The 15810-nt window shown below is 31.3% G+C and overlaps 2 protein-coding genes across 2 annotated transcripts; one reads left to right on the top strand and one right to left on the bottom strand.

Annotated features, from left to right (window-relative positions):
* Positions 1–10136: 10136 nt before the first annotated feature.
* LOC111887747 (endoglucanase 24) lies at positions 10137–13651 on the top strand. The gene is made up of 4 exons (XM_023883908.3): positions 10137–10628; positions 12053–12352; positions 12435–12596; positions 12695–13651. The coding sequence occupies exons 1-4, from the start codon at positions 10200–10202 to the stop codon at positions 13301–13303; spliced, it is 1500 nt and encodes a 499-aa protein (XP_023739676.1). The 5' UTR covers positions 10137–10199; the 3' UTR covers positions 13304–13651.
* A 1038-nt stretch (positions 13652–14689) lies between these two features.
* Positions 14690–15212, bottom strand: LOC111887748 (30S ribosomal protein S31, mitochondrial). The gene has a single exon (XM_023883909.3). The coding sequence runs from the start codon at positions 15148–15150 to the stop codon at positions 14866–14868; it is 285 nt and encodes a 94-aa protein (XP_023739677.1). The 5' UTR covers positions 15151–15212; the 3' UTR covers positions 14690–14865.
* Between the last annotated feature and the right edge of the window lie 598 nt (positions 15213–15810).

Here is a 15810-nt window from a genome sequence, read left to right as displayed (position 1 = left end):
AATCTCTCGATCTTTAAGCAATTCTCCTTCAAGCAGATGTTTTTCTCACTTTTATGACCTTCAAACTCGGTTCTCTCTCCAGAATATGTCTCCGCCAACCTCCTCAAATCGTAAGAGTGAAGGAGTATTTAAAGTTTTGGAAATATGTTGCTCACATCATGAGCTTTGATGTCTCACATCGTGAGTTGGGTAGTTATCCGTATTGAACACGGATTCTGACTTCCCGTATATTAATCTTCTAGAATCTGATACTCACATCATGAGCTTTGACCCCTCACGTCGTGAGATTGACTTTTCAGCAGGAATTTCCTTCTTTTAATCTTCAATCCTCCAAAGTTCCAGTTCTTATTAGTTATGGACCTTTATCTTCAAGAGTGTTCCTTTTGGCTGCAAAATTCAATTTAATCTTATAAGTATCATATGTCTTTGCATTACCAAATTATTAATAGGTAAGTGATTTGTACACAACAGTTTTTTTCCATACATAACAATTCATGCATTATATAGTTGTACAATACAACATTTTAAAGCACCAATTGTTGTGTATGGATAAAATTTGTTGTGTACGGATCAACTCCCTTATTAATACAAATGTATTAAAATATTGTCTAAAATTGTGTATAAATATGACAATATCATATATCAAATTCAACAACAACGTTATTGTTATATTTAAGAAAACATATATTTGTAAATATTTCAAGTGTATAGATGTTTCTGCACAACTCACGGGTATTAATATATATGGATTATTGACATTGTTAAGGTTGCTCGTTTACAAATTTATTGAAATAATTTTAATGAAGTATTTATATTACATAATATTTAAATTGGATTATGTGCATCAATCAATAATCATTGTTGAAAGTTAATACAACACTTTAATCATAAATGATTGATTAAGCAATTTTCTAATTTAAGCATGTAATCGGAAATAATATAAACGCTTAATAAGTTAATAACAACAGGATTTTGAAATCCAAATTAATGTTTTAGATTTTAACATGATTTTCCATCATTTTACCAATTTTGTCAATAACCAAATTAAAACTAGAACTTGACTTTCTATATAAGTTTGTATTTATTATATAATTATCGCGAGTTAACGTTTCAATGACTAGTTTACAATATTTGATTATATGATATTTTAGATGTAAGATAATCATAGTTTTATGAAGACTTATAAAATAATTATCATCTACTGAATAATAATGTGTTTATATATTTTTTTCTTATTTTTTCGAAAGATAATTTTCACATAAGTTAATAACAACGGGATTTTGAAATCCAAATTAATGTTTTAAAATTTAACATGATCATCCATCGTTTTACCAATTTTGTCAATAACCAAATTAAAACTAGAACTTGGCTTTCTACATAAGTTTGTATTTATTATATAACTAAGTGTAAGACTCATGTGTTATATGGGTTAATTTTAAAATTAAAAAAAAAAAGTTAAATATGAATGTTTAAATATTTGAGAACTTAGGATTTATGAAAAAATAATAATGAATTATTAAAATTGAAATGTTTTTTATCTTTTAAATTTAAACAAACAATTTAAATAAAAAAACTAATGCAATTTAATTTGGGAATTTTAAAATTAAAAGGTAAGTTCATTAATGAAATTTATATCCATTTATTACTACACTAGGTATAAGACTCATGTATTACGTGGGTTAATTAAAAAATTAAATATAAAGGTCTAAATATTTAAGAATTTTGGATTTATAAAAAAAATAAGAAATATAATGAATTATTAAAATTGATTTTTTTTATCTTTTAAATTTAAATAAATAAACAAAATAAACTAATGAGCTTTAATTTGGTAATTTTGAAATAAGAAGGTAGGTTCATTAATGAAAATTGATATTCATTTATTATTATATTTATTGAAATTATTACATTAAAGTATTATGTGGAATCTACTATAATAAATGAAGATAATTTTACCACATGTAAATCTCTAATGTGTTTTAATACTTGTCATTTTGTGATATTTTTTAAATAAGTAATATTCACATGTCAATTTATAGTTTTTTTTTATTTTTTAAAATTAAAAAGTCACATAATACTTATACTTATATATGTAAAGTATCAAATGTAATAAATATTATACTAAATTGCAAATAATATGTTTCTTCATTCATTATTTCAAAATTTTATTTTGAAAAATACTTATTATTTACATTTTAATATTTTATTTTCTTTAGTCAACCTTTTTCTTTAATCAACTCATGTAATACACAGGTTTTACACTTAGCTTATTAAAAGAAAAACCCATGAAATGACTTGTGGAAAAAAATTAATTCAAAATAACCACAAAATGACATTTGATAAATTAAATGAGAGTACGACATATGACAAAAAAAACATTCATTTATTAGAGTAGATTTATTGTAATATTATATTTAAGTATTATATGAAATTTAAAAAAAATAAAAAACCCATAAAATGACATGTGGAAAAAGATTAATTTAAAATAACCACAACATTTGACAAAATGAATGAGAGTGTGACATGTGGCAAAAAAATATTCGTTTATTATAGTAGATTATCGCGAGTTAACATTACAATAACCGGTTTACAATATTTGATTACTGACTTGTGTAATACACAAGTTTTTTTTTAAAAAAAAATTAATATGTTTTATTAAACATTACATGTTTAATAATTTACAAAACTGAATTTGGAAAGAATATAAATATTAGCTGTGAATGAATCAATTTTTGCAAGGTTTCTGCAAATTATCGTGAATTCAAAATGGATTAGACGAAAATTATGTTTCTCAATTAGGAAGGTTGATATGAATTTAAATTTAAATTGAATTTAATACATTAATTGACAAATTAAGTGAACATTTATGGAGACATTTAAATTTTCTTATTTTCTTTATTATATTTTTAGATTAGATTTTTTTATAATTAAATAATCAAGCCAAAAAAACCACAATTTGCCAAGTGGATGTAAATGAAATTGAAAAAACTAAAAAAAAATATTATGTGGCATATTAAATTAGGTGATAACATGTAACAAAAAACTTTCATTTAGTAGGTATGCTATGATATTTTAGATGTAAGATAATCATAGTTTTATGAAAACCTATAAAATAATTATCATCTATCGAATAATAATGTTTTTATATATTTTTTTCTTAATTTTTCGAAAGATAATTTTCACATAGCATTGTTCATATCAACGACTACCTAATTTGAGAGATTTGTAAGTCTAGTTTAGCATAACGCTTTTTGAAAATAAATTCCATATTTATTTATTAGTTACTTAATAAGTATAATATATCAAATACTAATTTATAATCCGTGTAAACTATGGTTACAAAATTAATTAAACTTTCATAATAAAAACTTAAAATTATTAATCAATTATTTTAAATAAATGATTAATTAAGAGATCTTTTTTAGATATATAAAATTAATAGTTGATTTAAATAAACACGTGAAATTATATCATCTTATAATTTGTATTCATTTTATTTTAATTTTTATTGTAATGTTATGAATTTAATGTATTTAGAGTGAGAAATTTAAATTTTAAAATTTAAAATGAAGAAACAATAAGTTGACAAGTGGCATGACATTAATTAGAATGTCTAATATGGTGACACATGATCAAAAGAAGAATGAAACTATTATTTTCTTAGAATATAAAGATTTGAAAAGTCGATGAAGTAATTATTAATATAATTAATTAGTTAGTTAATAACTATCATAACAAAAGTTTAGGTTCATTACAAAAATAGCATGAAACTTCAACTTTATTTTTGTAAAAATAACTATTATATATTTTTTGAAAAAAAAAAGGCTCGACTTAATTTTCAAAAGAAAAAAGAAAAAAAATCCTCCAAAATATCTTTACATTTGACTAATGTTTTTGGTTTGGCTCATAATTTCTCACAACATTAAAATCTAAATGAGACATTTGATTTTTTCAAAACAAAATATGATTGATATTGTGTCCAATTTTTGTTGGTAAAATACATATCAAAGTCTATTTATAGGATACTCGAAGATTGTGGCGTGTGAAAAACATCGATCCAAGCTTCATTGGTATCTTAGATTGTTTGGAGTTTGGAATATGTCCTTTTGTTTGATTCTTAAAAGAAGCTAGAGTATATTACACAATTCATCCCCGTCCAAGTGTTAAATTGCTCGTTTAGTCAATATTTTCAAAAATTAACTCGGACCGTCCCTATAATGTTTTATTCTCATTCGGACCGTCCATGGCGAACATAAAATGACTATTTTATCCTTTCTCTTTCTTATTTGATATATTTTTGATTTGTTTGTTATTAAAAATCTAAAATAAAAATAAAAAATAAAGAAAAACAAAAAGGCTCCCTACTACAAACACTTATCATTTACAGTAACCCCACTCACACCCTTCAATCCTTTATCATCATTTTATCTTCATGAGTTCATCTTCTACCACCAAACCACCGCCTCTTTTTCTCTCAGAAACACTGTCGATGACCCCTTCTTCCCTCGTTCTTCTTCCCAGTTAGTCCTTGAGCCACCACTGTCGACCACCAGGTCCTGTAGAAACACCGGGTGGAGCAAAGGAACATAAACACAAATTTTTTGTGTTTACTGATGCAATATAGATAAATAGAGAGTAAGAGAGACGGAGATAGAGCCGTCATCGCCATTATCGAAGGTAGCTTCATCTTCTTCACCTAAATCCATCTTCATTGATGTACAACCCAACGTATCCGATTGTAACCCAACATATCTGGTGGAGATGGACAATTATTTCACGTGGTTTCAACAGATCCGCCGCTACTTGTGAGATCCAAACCCTAGCGGACGGAGATGGCGACGCAAATGTGACGAAACCCTATCGTACAAAGGCTTGGAGGCAACGATTACTTAAACATCTGAAGCGGTGTTCAATGATGATATAGGTGAAGGAGGTCACAGGTGGTATCGTTGACATTCTGGGGTGAAAGAGGCAGGAGAGGAAGGTTGGAAACGGCTTTGGTTAGCTAGGGCTTTGGATTCCTGTTGGGAGTGGGTGAGAAAGAGGGAGACAGCGCCATATTGTGTCTTTATTGGGTGCGGAGCAGCAGCGATGTAGTGGTGGTGGAGCATCGACGCTAATGCAGGTCGGTGGTGGGGTGGTGATTCATGAAAGAAAATAGGAAGAAGAAGGATATACAGAGGCGGGGCCCAATTATTTAATGATTTCTTTAAAATTATAATTAATAATAATAACAATATAAAAATAAATCAAAAATAAAAGAATAAGGGCAAAATATACAGTTTATGTATGGTAAGTGCTTTAAGGGACAAAACATGTAATTTTTAACTATATAAGGGACTATCCGAGTTAATTTTTGAAAATGGGGATTGAACGAGCAATTTGACACTTGGACGAGGGACGAATCATGTAGTTTACTCCAGAAACTAAGATGCTAAGTTAGCTTAAACTATTAGTATTCGCCTGCTACAATCTCATAGCATCATGTAACTAGATTTTGATATGAATTTTGCCAACAAGCGTTAATCTAAAATTGTTATGCATTTTTCCAACACAAATCAAACATACTAAGTCGGATTAAATTGTTCATCTTTCTTGTTAGCATCCACTTGCTACAATCCCCTAAGCCATAATGTGACAACCTGACACTTTTACACTGTACAATCGATCCATATATCCATAATTCACTTGAATTTAGCATCTTTTAGCAGAATTTTGGGTCCGCACGAGTGCTTTAGGCTTAGTGTATATATATATATATATATATATATATATATATATATATATATATATATATATATATATATATATATATATAGGGAAGAGTTATATGAAAACATGACAACACATCACTTCCACAATAACTTCCACAATACATTACTTGTGAAGAAAGAAATGGACACGTGTCATTTGATTATTGGTTCCGGTAGATGTTGCCCTAGTTATTTGTTTTCCATAGAACTCATTCCTATATATATATATATATATATATATATATATATATATATATATATATATATATATATATATATATATATATATAGGCCTTAAGAAGGGTTAGGAAGGGTGTTGCATCACAAAATCGAGCCAAACACACCAAGAGAGGTGTGTGCGGCCGCACACCAGAAAGTGCGGCCAGCCAGCCGCACACCCAACCGCAAACCCCCTCCAGCCTCACACCCAATCCTATATATAGTAGAGGACCCCCCTTCCATTCACTTTTGGCTGCACCTTCTCTCTCTCTCTACTTTCTCTCTCTAGAAACATCATCCAAGAACACTTAGAAAGGCCTCCAAAACGTGAAGAACATCATCTTTTAGCTTGTTATAGAGGTAAAACACTTGAATCTAAGCTTAAAACTCATAGTGTTCTTCGTGTTCTTCACCCCTTGAAGGAGTGCGGCCGCACACCTTCATCAGGTGGCCGCACACACTCAAAACATCCTCCAAAGTGAGGGTATGGCCTCTATAATCGATCTAAGACTTAGTTTGACACTTGAAACCCCTCAAAATCGACACATAGGACTCAAACAAGGAGTGTACGGCCGTACACACCCTCTATACGGCCGCACACTCCAGTGTGCAGCCTCACACACAAGTCTGGCCGCATTCCCTAGCCGCACACTCACTTTTATGGCCATACACCCACTCTAATACTCATATTTGGCCTTAAACTTGCATAGATCATTAAGTATGGAACATGGGACACTTAGACTTAGTGATTCCAAGCCCTTAGGGTGATTCCCCATCATGTTTAGTCATGAAACACCCTAACTCTAACTCATATATGTGTCACCATATGATTAATAGGGACCACTTGCGTTCAGATCATCCGTTGACACTCAGCACTCACATCGATCTCACACTCGAACCCTACGTTAAACAGTGAGTTCATACCCTTTAATTAACCTTTCAAACGTTTTTGAATGCTTTTATGGGGGGGGGGGATACAAGTTGAATCCAACATGCTATAGTATCAATCACATGTGACTTATAGCTTGCAACTAAAAAGGATTTTCTATATTTTTGAATTGCTTTGACAACAAAACTGTTCTAAATGTTTATTTAACTCATTTTCCACGTAAAATTTTTTATAAAAACTATTTCCAAACTCTTTCAAACTTCCTTTGTTTCCCAAACCATATCTACATCAATATATTTATATAAGTAAGACTTGAAGGACTTAGGACTGATAGCTCACCTTACTTCCTATTCTTGTTTGATTGTGGACTTAGGGTATTTTGTTATCTGTCCGACTGTCGTTGAATTCTTAGTTATATATCATATATATTTGTGTTGGATATAAAAGCCTTCATTTCAAGTTCAATACCTTTGTGTACCCAAGGTACGCAACTAACACTTCTATTTAACTATAACATGTATAAGTAAGGATTCCCACCCGTTACTATTATTACCATGATACTTACTATAGTTAGTACTATTACGAGTCGATACACGATTAATACTATACAACGAGGGTACTATATACTATACAAGAGAACACTCGACACATTATACCAAGAAGTACATTATACACTAATACAAGAGAATATACTAAAACAGAATGTGACATACTACTTCTCGATACAACACTTCATTGTGTTATCACCGTGTAACCAGAGTCTCCTGGAGGGAGAGCGGGCATTATGTGTATAGATCTATACGGGACAGACACTCCCACATCCCGACTACTAGCTACAGTCCACGCCGACTACGCCCAGGGATGACAAAATGTCACCATACTACATATGACCTGGAGGGTCAACAGTTATTCGATCGTCAATCAGCATGGTTACATACGAGTCCACATTCTAACCTTTAACTAACACATTATGAATTAAAGGCCAAACAGACACCCTGAGGTGTATTGTACATTTAATACTACCTGGAGCTTGCATTTTATTACATTCAGCCGACAATGATATTGTTGGGGTAAAACGTTATTTTCCCAATTACCTTACATGAGTGAAGCCTAACGCTATATTTTCATATTAATAATTTCATTGGGAAAACTTTTACATTTCTAAAGGATCAAACTCACAAATAACCAAGTCTTGGTAGAAGACTACTTTTGCTGGAAAATATAGGGTTTTCTAGAGATCATACTATTTTCAAACTTTGATAACAGCTATTTTACTACATGATTGAAAACACTTTTTATACGAGCAAAGACACTAAATACTTATGAACTCACCAGCTTTATGTTGATACTCGTTTTCAAAATAACTTGTATTCTCAGGTCAACAATAGGCAGGTACTGATGCCACTTTTGAGAAGATGGAGCACATACAAGACTCATCTTTTATTTTGTTTATACTTTTGGTGTCTAACAAACTGTACAGAACACACTTGTATTACAATTATGATGTTAATGCAATGGATGTTGTTGCTTGTTTTTACTATTATGCATTGTTATGATACTGTACATGACGTCCTCCACCCCAGAACGTATTCCGCCGTTCTCGGTTTTGGGGTGTGACACATAATCCTTAAATCATAAGCCATAAACCATAAACCTTAAGCCCATAATCTCTAAGCCATGAACCATAAGCCAAATCCTTAACCCATAAGGACAAAATCCATAAACCCTAAGTACTAAGCCCTAAACCATAAGCTCTAAGTCTGTAATCCCTATATCCTTAACCATAAGCCAAATCCCTTAGCCATAAGGCTAAAATTTGTAAACTTAGGCCCTAAGTCCTAAGTCATAGACCATGAGCAATAAGCCCTAACCCATAAGCCATAAGCCATAAGCAATAAGCCCTAACCCATATTACATAAGCCTTATGCCTTTAAGCATTAATCCTAAGCCCCAAGACTTAAGCCATAAGCCATAAGTTTTAAGCCTTAAAACATAAGATGTAATTCAAAAGCCCTAAGTCTTAAGCCATAAAGCATAAACCATGAACCATTAGCCATAAGCTATAAGCCCTAAACCATAAGTCATAAGCCATAATTTGAAATCCTTGGGACATAAACAAAAATCCCTAAGCCACAAGCCTTAAGCTCTAACCTCTAAGCCATAATCATGAGCGATCTAAGATACCAAGCAAGCTTAGATCGTTGTCTAAGATACTAAGTCAGCTTAGACCATTGTTCTTCACATGCTCCAATCTTCGTGCATCTACAAATAGATTTTGATATGCATTTTGTCTGCTATAATTGGACACGACATCCATTCTTTTTGTTTTGAACAAAAAAAATGTCACATCCATATATTAATTTTGAAGATTATCAATAACACCATAAAAAACATAAAAAAATTAAGAATTATTAGCCAAAAAAAAGTTTGCCAAATGCAAGGGCTTTTTTAGATAGAGAAAAAAATCAAAGGTTTTTCTAGACATTTTCTTTTTTGAAAATAAAAATGTATAAAATCAAAGATACACGTTGTAAACCATGGTTGTTAAAATCACAATCCTGATGGTATGATCGTACGATCTTATAATCTCATATACGTAAATCGATCCCGATCTTACTTGGATTGTTTTTTTGTAGGTTCGCGGTAGGATCGTTAATATATATATATATATATATATATATATATATATATATATATATATATATATATATATATATGAAAAAGTGAATATGTGGCTGTCATGTATGTAGTATTAAATATAAAACTATTTTAATTGACTTTATTTTGATTAAAAAACACAATTTTCTTTCACCGTTAGCTTTTTCCTTTTGCTTTTAAACTCATATTATTTTATATTTTGTAATTCATCCCCAAAATTTATGTAGTAGTTCGAATGTGTTTTTTATTAGACCTCTAGTAAAATTTTCATAACTTTCTCCGACACCTACGTTATGTATACTTGCATTTTTATATAGTTTTTTATGGTTCTATATTTCTCTATCTTATCTAATATTAGGTATATATAACATCCACATATTCCTCCCTCTCTCTCTTTATATATATATATATATATATATATATATATATATATATATATATATATATATATATATATATATATATATATATATATATATATATATATATATATATATATATATATATATATATATATATGAAACAGCTTTTTTAGAAAGAAAACATATGAAAGTTATGGTTTAATATGAAAAAAAAAATATAACGGCTTTAATTAGTTTTTGTTAGGAAGAGAGTGAATATATAAATCCCTCGGCGACACATTCCTGATTCCTCTCTCATAAGTTAAGCGCCAAAAAGCAACCATGAAGCCTGTCGCTTCACGTTTCTTCTTCCCATTTCTTCTCCAAATTTCAGTTCTCATTCTTCGAATTTCTCCCTGTAATTCGAGCTATCTAATATATGGCGAAGCGCTCTCTAAATCAATCCTGTTTTTCGAGGGCCAGCGCTCCGGTTACCTCCCAAACGACCAGAGAATGAACTGGCGGGGGCATTCGGGACTCGGAGACGGTTCAACCGTCAATGCCGACCTCACCGGCGGGTACTACGACGCCGGAGATAATGTGAAGTTCGGTTTTCCGATGGCGTTCACGACGACGATGCTGGCGTGGAGTGTGATTGAATTTGGAGAGATGATGCCGCCGGCGGAATTAAGGAATGCGTTGGTGGCGATTAGGTGGTCCACTGATTATTTGCTGAAGACGGTGGCGCAACCGGATCGGATTGTTGTTCAGGTACGATTAGTAACTGCTATGTTATGAATTATTTGGTGTGAGTGTAATTGATTGGTAGAGGTGAGGGCAATTTGGTAATATAGGTGAAGTGGTCTAGCAGTTGTTGAACCTCCTTAATGTGGCTATACAGGACAAAAATAATGACGGTGGGGTGGATTAAAGCTTTCCTTTAAAATAATGCTAACATGTATGTCACATAAATTTTACAACAATCATTAATAAAACGCGATATAACATTCCATTTTAGTATAATAATCATATCATATACCATCATTATGTTTGGGTAACATTTTTTTTTTGATCTATGCATTTTTTTTTTGGTTTACTCTCAATACAAATTAGTTTATATGTAAACATTCAATGAATGATTGCAAGTAAAAACTGAAAGTGATTTGTTGATGTGTTATGTGTATTATATGGTGATGTGCATGGGCTATCCACTATCCAACTAGTAAAATCTGTTAGCGGGTATTCGGTGCACAAAACCTGTAGCATGACCACATTTGTTATTTACTTCAACCAGTGATTTTTTTTTTATTATTAATAAGAATAATAATCTGTTAAAATTATTATTATGATTGTCAGTGATGGATTTGGCATAATTGTTTCAGTTTTATTATGTGTGTTTTGTTTTTTCTTTTTTATTGGATCGTGGTCAATGTTTGGTAATGTTTTTTCTCTTAGTGGTGAACGTTTGGTAATGGTTTTTTCTTAATGGCACATGACATAAGCTAGAATCTAGATATGAGTTTTTCTTTTTGGCTTATGCACAACGAATAACTCAATAGAAAAACCAAAGAAATGAGTTTTATACTAACTTTTTATGAGTTTGTCCTTATTTATTTATGTTTTCCTTTTGATTTCTTATATTGGTTAGTTACTTTTTTCAAATATATTTTAAAGATTATCTATCCAGACAACTATTAATAAAAAAACATATGGTTGTTAAGAGCGTTTAAGTCTTTAAAGGTTTTAAGTTTGTGTTGGTTGGAGTTGAATGTTTTTGGTCCTTTTGTAGGACAACCCGTGAGGCTAATGTAAGTGAGTGTGTATTATGCCTTGTGTTGGATTTATTAGCGTCACCTCCCTATCCACTTCTGTTGGTGGACCCCACATAAATTGAACCCGTGATGTTTAAAAACCTTTCGTTCCTTAACTTTTTTAAATAACCTTTCTTTTTTTGCTGTGTTAAAAAAATAAAAACAAAAACAAAAAACTCATGTATAGCTTATCGGGTTAATTTATGTCCCTGCTTACAAGAAATAGCAATAATATATTGTAGCATTTTACTTTCACCTTTTTCTATTGCATATTAAAAAAATCTATCAAATTATAACAATAAATACAATAGTTGAGTGGATTTTTCAAAGTACAATATGATAAAAATTGAAACGAATGTAAAAATGTTTTTCAATTTATTGTAGGTAGGTGAGCCGATGAATGACCATAACTGTTGGGAAAGGCCAGAGGACATGGACACGGCTCGAACCGTGTACACCGTGAGTGCACCAAACCCAGCCTCAGATGTAGCCGGAGAGACCGCAGCGGCTCTAGCCGCTTCATCCATGGCTTTCCGGTCTTCTGATCCAGGCTATTCAGACACACTTTTAAGAACAGCCACAAGAGTTTTTGAATTTGCTGATACTTACAGAGGAGCTTACAGTGATAATTCAGACATTAGGGAAGCTGCTTGTCCTTATTACTGTGACTTTGATGGATATCAGGTAACCAATTTATCTATTTAGCTCTTGAACTTTTTTTTTTAATCAAAAACAAAAAATTGAAAAGAAATAATTAATTTGGAAGGATGAGTTATTATGGGGAGCGGCATGGTTAAGAAGAGCATCAGGAGGTGAAAACTACTTGGATTACATACAAAACAATGGTAAAACACTTGGTGCTGATGAAAATATTAATGAGTTTGGATGGGACAATAAACATGCTGGCCTAAATGTTCTTGTTTCCAAGGTAAACTCCAATAAAGCAATAACAAGTTATTGAGATATACACTTTAGGCCCTTGTAGTTATTGAAATTGCAATAAACTCCTTTGGATTTGAAATGTAGGAAGTTGTGGAAGACAATTTGTATAATCTCCAATCTTACAAAGCATCCGCGGATAGCTTCATGTGCACGTTAATACCCGACTCGTCTTACTCTCACATGGAATACACTCCGGGAGGCCTAATCTTCCGACCCGGTGGAAGCAACTTACAACATTCAACCACAATCACATTCTTACTATTAGTTTACGCAAAATACCTACAACAATCATCAACATCAATAAATTGTGGTTCCGTAAGTGTGGGGCCCACATTCCTTCGCCAGATGGCCAAACGCCAGGTGGATTACATCCTCGGGGAAAACCCTAATGGGATGTCGTATATGGTTGGGTACAGTGATAGGTACCCGCAACGGATTCATCACCGCGGGTCGTCCCTGCCGTCTGTTAGGGACCACCCGCAGTTCATTGGGTGTAAAGAAGGATCGGTTTATTTTAACTCATCGGGCCCGAATCCCAATGTTTTGGTTGGAGCTGTGGTGGGTGGGCCCGGTGAGGATGATCTGTACGAGGATGATAGGGCAGATTTTAGAAAATCTGAGCCTACGACTTATATTAACGCACCGTTTGTGGGTGTGTTGGCATATTTTTCGGCTAACCCTAACCCTAGTTAGCGAATTGAGAGTTTTGATTAGTATGGAGTATATTGATGTTTTGGGTTTTAGGGAAGAAAGTCTCTCATCTTGTGCTAAGCCAAGAAGGAAGAGATAGGTTTGAGCATGATTTTAAGTACAATGTTTGGGTGGTAATTTTATTTGAAGTTAAATGGTTGTTTATGCGATTGATGTTTATATATGTTTTTAGTTTATGTAACAAAGGAGTAATTTTTAGATGAAATATCCAACTATGTTTCTTAATAAGAACAAAATATACATGTAACCAGTAACATGTTATTTTATGCAACAGTCTTCCATTTCTTCACAATACGACAAGTTGTGGGAAATAGCACTTTACTTGACTCATATTAGTCGAACCATTGTACTTTATTTTATGTGTTGCATACATTTTTTATGCATAATAACAACGTGCTTACATTCTTTTTACAAATAATACTAATATTACTATAGTTGGTACCAATAATAGTGGTGTGCTTGTATTTTGCTACTACTAATAATGAATAATATAGATTTTTGTTATGTATTGCTATTATTGTTAAGGAAATGAAAGTATGATGCTAATATGGGTAAGGAATTGTATGTACATTCATACATTGTTATTTATTTGTGAAAAAAATGCAATTGAGTAGCTATCATGTGTAAGTGTTACATATTGCTATTATGGAAACATAAGAACTTTGCTATTATGGATAAGGAAATGTAAGTACATTGGTTTTTATGTGTAAAGAAATGTAACATCTTGTTGCTCTTTAAAGCTTATATACTGCAAGTGCATTAACGTTATAGGTCAGAAAGTTGAAGTACAATGCTGTTATAGGTATAAAAAAAAATAAAGTACATTGCTTTTATTATTAATAAGAATCATAAAATACATTGCTATTTCCTGCGGTTTGCTCTTGACAAGAACATCTCTAGAATTCTAGTCAACATTTAAGTTTGATTAATTTTTTAAATTATAAGACCAGTAAAGTATTCATTTAAAAATAATCAACAAGAACATATCTAGAAATTCATAAACTTATGCTTCTTTCTGCCAACAAAACAGTGAATTACTCATTTGAAAGAAATCATCTCTAGACATCTTCAAAGTTAGATTTCCTTTAAAACAGATCAAACATACACATTCTATTCAGTTGCTAATCAAAATCACCTGTGAAACATATTTTAGAAAAAATTATACTTAATCAAATTGCATATCGATATCTGATAAAAAGTCATACAAAAACAAGAGATCTTCAAACATTCAATTCTTTTTGCCAACAAATCAAACTGACACTTTGATTCAGTTTCGAAATCAAACCAACAGTGAATTGTTCAGTAAAAAGATAAACTTAATCAAACTTCACAGCGACTACAAATCATCAGCAGAAAACATCAATCCTATTGATTTCGAAAATGAAATGTTATAAATCATAAAACCAGTAGATTATTCATTTGAACGATGAACTACATCAAATTTCATATCAATACTTTATAACAGCACATCAACAAGAACACTGCTACAATTCTTGAAAATTAAGATCATACTCAAAAATCCAAATAGGGCTACAGAATAGAAATCAAATGAGTTTAAAAGGGAGAGGCCAAGGAGTTGACCTGGGGACCTCGAGCTTGTCCTTAATCCGTTGAATCTTCTTCTCCTTCTTCGGCCTCGAGTTTCCGTACGACCCTTTGAAAATCTTCCCCTTTTTCGTTCTCTTATCCCCCCTCCCGCACAGAACAGGTGAGGGCGCCGGAGCAGTCGACGTTGACGATGGTGATAATGAAGTAAATGCGTACCGTTGCTCAGCCGTTAGTAGTAATCGCTTCGCCGTTGTGCCCCATCGTTGGATCAACATTGCCATCTCTCTGATCGCTGCTGAAACCCTAGAATGTAAGTCGACGCGTACACATGATAACTTCGCCTTCCTCGTAACTATATTTCCACATATACCCTTCAGGCAATTCAAAACCTTTTCCTTTTTTTTTTTAAGTTACAAAATAAAATTATTTATTTATAACTTTTGTCACATCCCATTTTTTATTTATTTTTACACAATAATTTTTTTAAAAGGAAAATATACTAAACTATTTTTAAATTATTTAAAAAATTGAAAGAGAACAACATTGGTTACCGTTAGGCTAGAAAACATATTTTTTTTTTTGCTAAACATAGTTAACATTTTTAAAATAAAAAAGTAATTATTTTATCAGTTATTTATCTTGAATATTTTATTAGTCTCTCATGTAATTTATAATTTTACTAAGGTATGTTATAATTTTATTGGATATTTTTTTCCGATATTATAAAAGATGATAAAGGTTTACATACTTATAGTTATAAAAGTACAAAAATAATAAAATACTATGTAACCGTGATGTTTTATAACTTTTAATAATTTTTAATTTTGAAAGTTTTAAAAATTACTTTTAATTTATATAACTTTTTAATAAACTATATTTATTTATTTTTTGTTTATTAAATCAAATGATTAATTACTAAAGAAAAATCTAACATCTAAATA

Source organism: Lactuca sativa, chromosome 4, assembly GCF_002870075.4.
Source record: "Lactuca sativa cultivar Salinas chromosome 4, Lsat_Salinas_v11, whole genome shotgun sequence".
In the NCBI taxonomy this organism is placed as follows: domain Eukaryota; kingdom Viridiplantae; phylum Streptophyta; class Magnoliopsida; order Asterales; family Asteraceae; genus Lactuca; species Lactuca sativa.
Note: the sequence above shows the minus strand (reverse complement) of the source record. Positions and strands in the feature narration are given on the sequence as shown.

What these genes read in the sequence shown, in the direction of transcription:
- LOC111887747 (XM_023883908.3), top strand. Translation starts at nt 10,200, where the DNA reads ATGAAGCCTGTCGCTTCACGTTTCTTCTTCCCATTTCTTCTCCAAATT. An exon ending in CGGATCGGATTGTTGTTCAG is followed by an intron (nt 10,629 to 12,052) that starts GTACGATTAGTA and finishes AATTTATTGTAG; the next exon opens with GTAGGTGAGCCGATGAATGA. An exon ending in GTGACTTTGATGGATATCAG is followed by an intron (nt 12,353 to 12,434) that starts GTAACCAATTTA and finishes TTAATTTGGAAG; the next exon opens with GATGAGTTATTATGGGGAGC.
- LOC111887748 (XM_023883909.3), bottom strand. Translation starts at nt 15,150, where the DNA reads ATGGCAATGTTGATCCAACGATGGGGCACAACGGCGAAGCGATTACTA.